The 12,322-nt window shown below is 30.4% G+C and overlaps 1 protein-coding gene across 1 annotated transcript; it reads right to left on the minus strand.

Moving 5' to 3' along the window:
* Nucleotides 1–3,208: 3,208 nt before the first annotated feature.
* LOC107791671 (basic helix-loop-helix protein A-like) lies at nucleotides 3,209–11,509 on the minus strand. The gene is given in 10 exon segments (NM_001325523.1): nucleotides 3,209–3,238; nucleotides 3,240–3,290; nucleotides 3,503–3,819; nucleotides 4,518–5,135; nucleotides 7,045–7,549; nucleotides 7,703–7,759; nucleotides 8,370–8,384; nucleotides 8,608–8,704; nucleotides 10,645–10,899; nucleotides 11,403–11,509. Coding segments are annotated over 10 exon segments (2,052 nt in total).
* Nucleotides 11,510–12,322: the final 813 nt, after the last annotated feature.

Below are 12,322 nucleotides of genomic sequence, written 5' to 3' on the forward strand. Positions count from 1 at the left end.
TTATAAGAAAGAATTACTTTTACAATATTGTCACTTTATTAAATCACTTACTCCGTTGCTATAAAATTCATCTATCGCTAAAATCCGTTGCTTAGGCCATCTTCAACCCTTTACTCCAAAATGGAGTAACTCCAAAGTAGAGTAAACTAACTCCAACCATTACTCCATTTTTTACTCAAAAAAAAAAATGTTCCTTTTTATATTTTTCTCTTTCTTCTATATTATATTATTATCTTTTATTTAAATTTTATTTTCTTATTTTCATTAACAAATCATATCTTTTTTACATTTTTACATTTTCATCCCATATAACTCATATTTCTTTCTTATATAACCATTTAAAATAAAATTATTTTATACCATAAATTTTTAAATAATATAATTTGTAAACAAATATTATATATTATACATATAAATGGATAATTCAAATAAAATTGAAATCATTGAGATACAAGATAATTCAATACATATAACATGTAGTTTAAAATTTAGTTTAAATACTACTTAAATATTCAACTTTCACCTCTAGTATGCTCCCATAAATGATCTATTAATGCATTACGAATTGCAAAATGAGTATCTTTGTCCTTAATATTTTTTGTGTCGACTTAAAAATTGTTCAAATCGGTAATTTTCGTCTACTACTATTTCTACTGTTGGAGTTGGACCTTCCCAAATATCTTGAATTGGTGCATTAAGATAACGCTCATCCTCTATTATCGTGTTATTGTGTAGTATAATATATGTAGTTATTATATCATGTAGCACTTTTTTTCTCCAAAAATGTGACGGTCCTGCAATAATTGTAAAATGTGACGGTCTTGTATTTTATATTTGCACCTTTCATTTTTCTGGTGGTTATATATTTTTTTATACAATTATAAATTATAATAAAATTATCTTACAATTTTATATAAAAATAATATATGCACGAAAATTAATTTATCAAAATTATATGCAAAAATTAAGATGTAAAATTAATATTATAAAGATATTACAAAAATATAATTAGGTATTTATATAATATGATAGATTAAAAGGGTTAAATAATAAAAAAATAAAAAATAATAGAGAATATTGATGGAGTGGATGGATAGTGTCACTCCAACTGTTCACCCTATAAAATGAAGGCAAATTTGTAGCTGGGTTGGAGCAAAATTCCTCATTTTTTGCCTCCAAAATGGAGTTTGAAGGTAAAAATGGAGGTGGGTTGGAGATGGCCTTATAATGTTTACGAACTACCTTTGCTTTTGATTTTTCTTTTTCACGTACAAACCTTTCAGGTCATAGCAAAAATCTCAGACTAATCAACAATTATGCCTCAATCCAAGTAAATTGAGAAGAAACAACTCTCAGATTCAATATTCACTAAATAAATCCTGAAAGGCTTCACCAAAAACAAGAGAAACAGTTAATAATTCTAGAAATCTTAACGTTTTCAGCGATTTAATCTTTTTCCTTTTCTTCATTAAGCATTGACGAATGAGAAGCAATGCGCCAATGCGCAATTGAAGTTCATTTTCTAGCTAAACAATATTTTGACTTCAAGTCAAAAACCTATAAAGAAGCTGGAAGAAAAATTGTGACTTCGGAATTACATGGTAAACTTTATATATATATATATATATATATATATATAATTCATATTTCTTTCTTATATAACCATTTAAAATAAAATTATTTTATACCATAAATTTTTAAATAATATAATTTGTAAACAAATATTATATATTATACATATAAATGGATAATTCAAATAAAATTGAAATCATTGAGATACAAGATAATTCAATACATATAACATGTAGTTTAAAATTTAGTTTAAATACTACTTAAATATTCAACTTTCACCTCTAGTATGCTCCCATAAATGATCTATTAATGCATTACGAATTGCAAAATGAGTATCTTTGTCCTTAATATTTTTTGTGTCGACTTAAAAATTATTCAAATCGGTAATTTTCGTCTACTACTATTTCTACTGTTGGAGTTGGACCTTCCCAAATATCTTGAATTGGTGCATTAAGATAACGCTCATCCTCTATTATCGTGTTATTGTGTAGTATAATATATGTAGTTATTATATCATGTAGCACTTTTTTTCTCCAAAAATGTGACGGTCCTGCAATAATTGTAAAATGTGACGGTCTTGTATTTTATATTTGCACCTTTCATTTTTCTGGTGGTTATATATTTTTTTATACAATTATAAATTATAATAAAATTATCTTACAATTTTATATAAAAATAATATATGCACGAAAATTAATTTATCAAAATTATATGCAAAAATTAAGATGTAAAATTAATATTATAAAGATATTACAAAAATATAATTAGGTATTTATATAATATGATAGATTAAAAGGGTTAAATAATAAAAAAATAAAAAATAATAGAGAATATTGATGGAGTGGATGGATAGTGTCACTCCAACTGTTCACCCTATAAAATGGAGGCAAATTTGTAGCTGGGTTGGAGCAAAATTCCTCATTTTTTGCCTCCAAAATGGAGTTTGAAGGTAAAAATGGAGGTGGGTTGGAGATGACCTTATAATGTTTACGAACGACCTTTGCTTTTGATTTTTCTTTTTCACGTACAAACCTTTCAGGTCATAGCAAAAATCTCAGACTAATCAACAATTATGCCTCAATCCAAGTAAATTGAGAAGAAACAACTCTCAGATTCAATATTCACTAAATAAATCCTGAAAGGCTTCACCAAAAACAAGAGAAACAGTTAATAATTCTAGAAATCTTAACGTTTTCAGCGATTTAATCTTTTTCCTTTTCTTCATTAAGCATTGACGAATGAGAAGCAATGCGCCAATGCGCAATTGAAGTTCATTTTCTAGCTAAACAATATTTTGACTTCAAGTCAAAAACCTATAAAGAAGCTGGAAGAAAAATTGTGACTTCGGAATTACATGGTAAACTTTATATATATATATATATATAAAGATGTGAGGCAACCACATCAATATCCAGTAGCTACTGATTTCCATTTCCCTGTGCAATTTTCTTGTGTCACATTTTGTATTATTCTATACTCGCTACTTATAAGTGTGTCCCAAAGAAATTGTCTTACCCAACTTCTCAAAATCACACATACTCTTTAGTTGCATTTAATTTGTATTCAACACTTGTTTTCGACCTGTTTTGAAAGAGTTAAGAGAAGGCTATTTTTTTGGGACAAACTGGGAGATTAATTAATCTCTAGGGATTATCTGATGTATTGACCTTTTTTACTTCCACAATGCTTGCTTTCCTTCCATATATATTCTCTTTTACCTGAAAAAAAAAAGAATATGAAAGAGTTATTTCACTGTTATAACATTTTTTAATTAAACTGATAATGCGCAAAACTTTAAATTATCAATGTATATATAAAAGTTAATTCTATTAGAAAAATATTGTTATATATGTATGTATTTTCGTTTTTGTCAAAAATATTTTTGTCAAAAATATAAAGACATGCAAGAATTAATGTAATTTTGCCATACCTTAGCTCTTAACTCAGCCAAGAAGATGCCATTATTAAGAGATGATTGAATGGCTACAACTTCCACCTTGAGTTCCCTTAGCATCTGCATTACATCTAACAGCAGCCCCTCTTTGTACGGACATCGGAGCTCCAACAATGCATCGCTTTCAATAATTGATACTTCTACTTGCACAACCTCTTCATCCTCCGTTGTTGATAGCGGAAAAGCCGTCATCTTTGCCTGCCCTCCACCAATATTTCCGGCCTCCACCGTATTCATTCTCCTCTTACCCCTCCCTTGCAACACCTTCACTGTAGCTGTGCCACTTTTTTGGTCTTTTGTCACTTCCAAAATTTAAAGTTAGTAAGTTTAACTAGTAGGATCTATTATATGTATATGATTTTGCTAATTTACATGATTTTGGCTAGTATAATTTTAATTTTAGTTTTCAAACATAACTTTGCTAGCACATTAAAATATTTCGTACATTTTTTGTATTACACCCTGCTCCATGTTCTCTTTTTTGGTTCTCCTTTTTATCGGTACTCTTGATAGACCTTTTAAAAATGATTTGTTGAGCTTCAACATTTGCGACTTGCAATGCACACGTCAAACAAAAAATTCTCTCAAATAACTTAGGGAGGCATCTCACCGACAGTTAGAAAGGGTCAAAGATGAAAATACATTTTTACTATGCTGGTGGGTTAGTTTTTAGGAACTAACAAATGGGGTAATGCTAACTTACTACAATTACCTACTAGATTAGCATAACTTATATATTCTCCTCTCGTTTCACTTTATGTGGTAAGGTTCAAATTACAAGGGATAAAGTAATTAATTTTCAATATGAATTCTATAGATTCTTCAAGGTTTTTAAAAATAATATTTACATAATTTTGAAAATTACGTAAAATTTACTATAGTACGTCATAATAGTTAATACTCCTATGTTTAAAAATATACTATTATATGTGTGAAATTTAATGTGCAGAGGTCGTAGTATATATTAACAGTGTAAAAAAAAAAAATGTACCTGCATCTCTGGAGTGCTCCGTGTCGCGAGCACGAGCTTCAAGATCCTGAACTTTCTTACGTAACTGCTTGACATACTCTATGGTGTCACCCAAAATGGAGGCTTTGTCCATTTTCGTTACAAAAGGTACAAGAGACCTTAATATGATAAAACGCTCATTTAGCTTCTCTCTACGACGTCGTTCTGCAAGTACATGGTTTCCACTGGGCTCTTCTTGCGACGTTATACTACAGCCTTTGCGAAAGCGAGAAGCAGTACTGGAGGAATCAACAGTGGCGACGTCAACTGATTTCGGAGAAGCTTCAGATTGGTATTTAGTGTGAAGAAATGGGACAGTGAAGAGTATGCTTTTGAGCAGCCACTGGGAGGAGGGGGAGGCGCCGCCACCGTCGAGAAGTGAATCGTCGTGGCGGCGGCGGCAGTGGGCGGGATTCGGGCTGCAGTCGACGGTGGTGCTAGGGCACAATGTGAAGGCAGATTGGGCTGAGTCATGAGAAATACAGCCCATTGTGGTAGAGGAAAATTTGGAGCTTCGGTTTGAGAAGTGTTCAAGAATGGTTGACACTGTTTGAGAATAATGTGTGTCTTCTTGTGATAATTCTTCATAACTAGAGCCACCTGCATTTGCAAATTTGTGAGTGTAATAATGAAGTAGGAAATCTACTACGTATAATATGTTTTAGTAATAAGAAAATGTACATTATTAATATAAATAAAAGCCAGATTTAATTTTAATATGTTACACTGCTAGTGCTAGGAATTGTTTGGTTAGTGTAAAATCCACCCTTATTACTATGATGTCTGTTAGCTACTTTTATTTTTTTCATAAGTTATGAAAAATATTATGTACTATGCAAACTAAAAAGTAGAATAAGTTAAATTTATTTTTAATTCATGTATTTCTAATACTCACGCACATTCTTATTCAAATTTAGCCCGTATGAAACGATATATAGATTTTTGTATAACTTATATATGCATGTACTTTATAATTTGAATAAGAAAAGAAATGCACCAATTTATGTAATATATTACTCTTATTTTTTAATGTGTTCTAGAAAAGAATGATACATATGATATTAAAAATAAATTTAATTTTAAACTTCTTATTTTACTCTTTATGAGAAAATTTATAGTGACACAACTAGCTATCGCTTGTATTAGACCACAAGTTTCAAAAGTTTTTATTCCTTTCTCTTTTAAACCTCATGCACAGTCCAAATAACATCACATAAATTAGGACGGATGAAGTATAATAACTGTTGAGTTTTATACATTTACCCAAAGGCCTTAAGGGTTATTGGTTTGTGAACAAGTTAATTAGAGATTATAATATAGGAATTTGAATGATAACCGGATTATTTAGAGAGTATATTTTTATTGGTCGATATATGATTCATTGGACTAAAAATATAATATACGTGATATAATATAAAACATATATTTGATTTTACACTAGATAAACATGGAAAACTTTTATTTTCAACTATAAACTTAGCTTTCTTAAGGGAAGAGCTTTGGGAGAAGAACAAATTCCATTTATTGTTTTGTCTGGTGACTAATAACAACATAATTATGATCCGACCTAGAGTTTGGCATAAATAAATATTAAATTTTCACATTCTATCCCGAAATTATTATTGCTTACTAATAAACCCTTAAAATTAACTTTGTTGTGAATTATTCAAGAGACATTTGACTTCACTCTAATTAAGTCAAAATGTTGATTGTTTTCCAATGGAGACATTTAAAATTTATGGATAAGTTTTGTACTTGCTCAAAGTAGCAAAATGAATTAGATAAAGCGTACGTCTCAAAGGTCTGCTGAGTGGGGAGGTAATAGTAGCAATGCATAAAATATGCAGACAATATGGACTTGTGGTAAAGGATAATGGGACATAAGTAAGACAATATCACCAGCACAAACCTAAGGTACCCTTATGCTTATTGGCAGAGTTCATGGACCTCAATTTTACCTCAATTTACTCCCACCTCTGAGACAGGAAAATATGACCTACCCCTTTAAGCGAAACTGCCAAAATTGAATCTTCAACTTTTACACGGAAAAGAGACTTTTTTCTTCTTCTTGGAATTACTAAATAGTACTCTAATTTAAGCTCAAATACATGTAAAATTCCATAAGATAGGGTGTAATGTGTAAGTATTTTTATTTTAAAATACAAAAGATGTATGAACAATTAAATCATATTTTAGGAGTGTTTAGTGTAATTTACTCTAATATTACTCCCTCAGATTTTATGACATCATTCTTTATTAGTCCGTTCAAAAACGAAATAACAAATGTTTATGTTTGAAAATAATTTAACTTTAAGCTCTAATATTACTCTTAATTAGAAGTTTTCATAATACGTAAATGTTATAATATATTTAAGAGTACCTATTTTTAAAGTCGTATAGCCACACAATATCACTTCATGTGTTTAATAGATTACTTATAAAAGTTTTTATTTTTTTCTTAAATATCGTATCGTATGGGAAAAGGAGAGTAATATGGATAACTGAGTACCTGGTAAATGTTGAAGGTCTTGGAAGTGAGCCCAGCTAATGGCAGTCTCGGCTTTGAAAGAGTCAGGTTGACGCTGGTAGTCAGCCGTATTTCCAGCGCCAACCAAATGAAAATCAGAGTCCATATTATTAGAGCCATCATCGGGCGAGCCAAGCCGTATAGCCTCAGACATATCAAGCTGCATGAGTTCACTAGCCTCAGCCGCTATAGGATTAGCCGCGCCACCAACCTCACTTTGAATTGCTATACTATCCGAATCCAACTCGGCTTCATCGTCTTCTTCTTCTTCCTCCTCCTCATCTTCTTCTCCGGCAGCTCCGCCATCTTGCTGCGCAATATCAGCATTGCCAGATGGCGGAGTATTGCCGGAGTAAAAGTGTGGCTCGGAAAAGGTGGTGGAATTGGAAGTGGAGTGCTCAGATAAGGCTGGCTTTGGTGGCTGAGGTTGTTGTTGCTCAGTGAAAAAGCTCTTTACATGGTTTATGAATCCAATGTCTTCTTGAACCTATATATATATATATATATGTTGTTCATCACGTCATGGATATGTACAAAAATTCACAGGTTAAACTTCATTGATATGGACCTAAATTCTTAACATTAAATTACTGCAAGTTTTATTAACGTAAATATATTGAGCTTTTGTTTTCTGTTTTACCCTTTCTGTAGTTCCCAGTTCCAGTACACCATCCAAGAGAGGAATACAGACGACCGTCTGCATACATTGTGAACAATGATAAAGTTTTAATTAGGAAAAAGAATACAGAGTATTTCTCTTTTTGGGAAATGAAGTATTCCCTTCGTTCCTTTTTACTTGCCCAGTTTGTATTTTGTAATCCCTTTAAGAAAACATTAATGAAGTGTTTATTTTACTAAATTATCTTTATTAATGGTACTTTAAAAATCTAAATTTGATTACCAATACACCAGTTAGTTTGGAAAATGGTTATTTAATGATAAAGGTCAAATTAGAAGGAAAAGAATTAATTTTTATTGATTTACGAAAGTGAACAAGTAAATGGAAAACAAGTATAATTAATACCTCTCTATAACAGTATTCCTATATAACAACACTTCTCTATAAAAGTCAAGCTTTTTCGAACCAATTTTTATGTTATGTTATAATATATGTTCTCTATAACAGTACATCACTATAACATCAAAAAATATTCGGAACAAACGAGACTGTTATAGAGAGATTCGAGTGGTATACTGTATACTGGATAAGTAAAAAAAAGAAAGGAGTGAGAGCAGTTTTCAAAAAGCGTTAAAAAAAAATTCGAAAGCTAAACATTAAATTAATATGTAAAAGGGTCTGTTATTACCTGTATGCGGGCACTCTAGTAGGCATGTCAGTTACCGTCAACAAACAACAAGAAAATAACCAGTTAATTAAATTGCTGGAAGAGAGAAGAATAACAGTTTATCTTGAGGCACAATTCCTAAAGTAATTAATTTAAGCTGTAAGTTCTAAAAGATAAGAAGCAACGTCAATTAATTTAGCATCAAATATGCTATATATTGAATACTGACGAGTCAAAATATTAAGATGGCTGTATATACCTTGGCAAGAATAGCTCTACAGAAGACTTTGCTATCAACCTCGTTTGCGCACATAATCCATATGTGATGTTTCTTTGAATAAGCCTTGCCAGGTAATCTTTTTTTTTTTTTTTTTTTTCCAACGAAAATAATGGTCAGAGGTAATATTTGAAGTTAGGTACTCATCTATACAAGAAGAAGTACATGCAAAACTGTGCTTATGCATGTGGAGAAAAGGGAATCGTATTTGAGGAACATACACCTACTATATTTACTACACCAAAATGCTGATCCTTAATTACACCAAAAGTACAATGACATGACAGTATGTGAACCTAGACAGTTACTAGCCATCACTTCTTCGAATGATAATTACTGTCCTTGGTATTAACAAGCAGCAAATTTCTGAGTAGATCTGATCAAATTCTATTGAGCATAAAATTTAAGAAAGAAATGAATATATTGAAATATAAATGATTTTAAGATTATATTGTTTAAACTGGTGATCTTAACTCATTCAGTTATGTGATTGTAGAAGTTTGTTATTAAGAGGAAAATAAAAAGTTCAAGTTAAATAGTTTTTTTTTAAAATTTAGAAATCATTCATCTTTTTGACAAACTAAAAAAATGATCATATAAACTAGAATGGAAGGAGTACCAAGGTACTTGACATTATAAATCAAGAAAGCATGCTCTAGAAATAGAATAGAAAAAAATCCTGATCAATCTGCCTCTAACTGCGCTTCAACTCTTTCTTTTTGTTTCTTTTTTTTTTTCCTCCATAATTTCTTTTGGAGATTCATTTTGGAGAGGCTGGGACGCAATAATAATAATAATAATAATGCCAGGACAAACATACATAATAATATTCTATCCTACTATATGCGTATTGCAAAAGACAATATTAAACAAAGAAGAAAAGAAGACACAATTAAGCAATGATTTCTTATAGACTTCAATAATAACATTTTTTTAAACCAGTAATTCCCAGTATTCGTAAAGCGGTAAACAACCTATTAATACGGCAAAATGAATTATTCCCTCAACAAGGAAGAAGAGCAAGCATTAAATATATGGTTTAATCTTTAGCTAACAGACTTGTAAGAGTTTCTATCAATATATGGTTTCTCATTAATCTATTACTTAGGGAAGTCACAGTTGAACTTGCTTCTTTTGTGTATTCTCGCTTTTATTTCGATGTAACAACCCTCATACTCTCTCCAATTAATTATTACTTTGTTTGGTGAATATTGGATATCGTGTGCTCACTCTACTACTCCCTCCCTTGATTTTTGATTGACACGTATACTAAAAATAGATTTTCATTTTTACTTGTCACTTTACGCATATCAAGAGAAGACAATTTTTTTTTCTGTTATACCCACAATATTTATTACTCATTTCAAATTATTTTTTCAAATCCAATAAAATATGCATCAATTAATATGGGTATCATGGTAAATTATGCACTTCATTTATTATTTCTTAAGGAGCGTGAAAAGTCAAAACGTGCCAAGTAAAAGTGAACGGAAGGAGTAAAAATTAAAGTCTACTAACGCTAGGAAGTTGGATCACTGAATTGATTATGTTTGTTATACTAATTCTTTGTCGGGATGAAAATAGAGAGTAGTTGGCAATTTGGAAGAAGAAGATTATTATTTATCCCATAAAATTCTTTTGAGTATAACTTTTTTACATTATCAAATCACTAAAAACATAAGAGTTTAGTTTTGTTTACTTGTAGTGTATAGATTTTTTGCACCATTTATTAGATTAAGTTGACCTACGATACCTTTTGATTTTGCATAATAATCCTAATAAAATAACTCAAAAAATAAAGTAAGAATTATTATAACAAGCTAAATTGCACTGTAAACTTTTGTTTTCATATTAGTATATCTAAACTTAAATCGAAAAAGTAACTACTGATAAGATAAACGTTTATAATAAATAGGTTTTAGTAACATAAAAAATAAGATTGGTAAACGGTACAACTGGATAAGTATATCCTAGTAGTAATTATTTTACAAAGAATGATATGGTAGCTGAGGAACTTACCCGATGCCAGGAGGAAAAGAGAAAGAAACACACATGAGATAAAACCACTCGGATTCCGTCAAGTCCTCCGGTGACAAAGCTGCCGACGGCCTTCTCGCCGGCTGATTTGACTCGCCGGCGGAAAGTGATTCGTAAAGTTCTCTAAGCTGTTGGCTTCTGTGAAGAGAAGCTTCCTCAGCGCTAACTTCCATTGGCTGCACAGTCTTTCTAGTCTTTATAGCCCCATTGTAATATCCATCTCTCCACACTAACACCCTATGAAACAGTAAAATACATTTCCATATAATATATATTAAGTACTTATCATGTTTTGAATTTGAAAGTGCAATAATTTTATTTAGACAAGGGAAATAATCTGTATTCAATGATAGTGTCCGATTCCGCCTTGAGTTCTCGAGTTCGCAAAATTGAGAGTTAGATATTTTATCACAGTCAACTGTCCTACCTTAAAAATGTCTAACTTCTAAATACTCCTTTTTGTTAAATAAGATGATTATTCTTGTTATGAAAGAAAGACAAACCCTTGTAAGGACTTAATTTATTTTCCACCCATATATTGAAATACAAAGTGCGACACAAGTTAGACAAGAGGAAGATCTTTTATTCAATGACAGTGGTGGATTCAATCATGAGTTCAGTAGAATTAGTTAAAAATAAAATATAAATAGATTTAGATATATATTTCAAAATTCAGTATTTTCGATATCTGAATTTTGAATCCGTCACTATTCAACGAATTGATCGGGAGAAAAACGTACCCTTGTTGGGAACATAATTGCCAGAAAAGAGTATATGTCCATTGAACCGATTGCACAGCCTTCTGCAACATGGTTTGCATCTGGCTGTTAGGCGGTATCTCCGTCATTGTATATGCAAAGGATGTATACCATAGACAAAAAAATAGCTGATCAAAAAATTATCAGATATATTTATATATAAAGGTATTTTTTGGAATTTGTAAAGAAGAAATGATTACTTGTTTGAAGAGGAGTAAGGGTTTGACGGTGGTTGATTTTGACTGGTTGGTGACTACCAGATGGTTAAGGGCTTCGGTTCTGTGAATGACATGTTTTGTAATTAAATTGCTATTTATTAGGTTTTGTAACCATTGTAAGGTACGTTTTCTAGCGAGTCAGATTTATAGCCGGTTTGGCCAAGTTTTTTAAGAGGCTAGAAGTGTTTTTTTTTTCTTTCCCAAAAATATTTTTTTCCTATTTGACCAATTTTTTTGGGAAAAAAATACTTTTGGGAAGAAGGAGAAACAGTTTCTGAAAAGCAGAAAAAAGTAGATTATTCTCAAAAGTAGAAGCAGAAGCAGTTTTGACTTTTCTTCTTACCAAGAATACCTTTAACAAAATATAGTAATTACCAAAATAACCGTTAAACCTAATATTTAGGATATTAATGTATACATATTTCTTATTATTTTTAGGATAGCTTTATAATATATAGTGACTTTAGGGGTGAATATTTTTATATTTGTTGAATGATTTTTAATATATTTAACTTATATTAAAAGAATTAAGTACTTTTAAATTTTATGTTCATATTTTACTTAAATAAAATGAAAAGATTTAATTATTACCTATAATAATAAATTTTTGAGATTATTTATTTACTTATAATATTAATTATTAAGTAAATATATTCATATCATTATTCGTACTTTGATACTTAA

Source organism: Nicotiana tabacum, chromosome 19 (genome assembly GCF_000715075.1).
Source record: "Nicotiana tabacum cultivar K326 chromosome 19, ASM71507v2, whole genome shotgun sequence".
NCBI lineage: Eukaryota > Viridiplantae > Streptophyta > Magnoliopsida > Solanales > Solanaceae > Nicotiana > Nicotiana tabacum.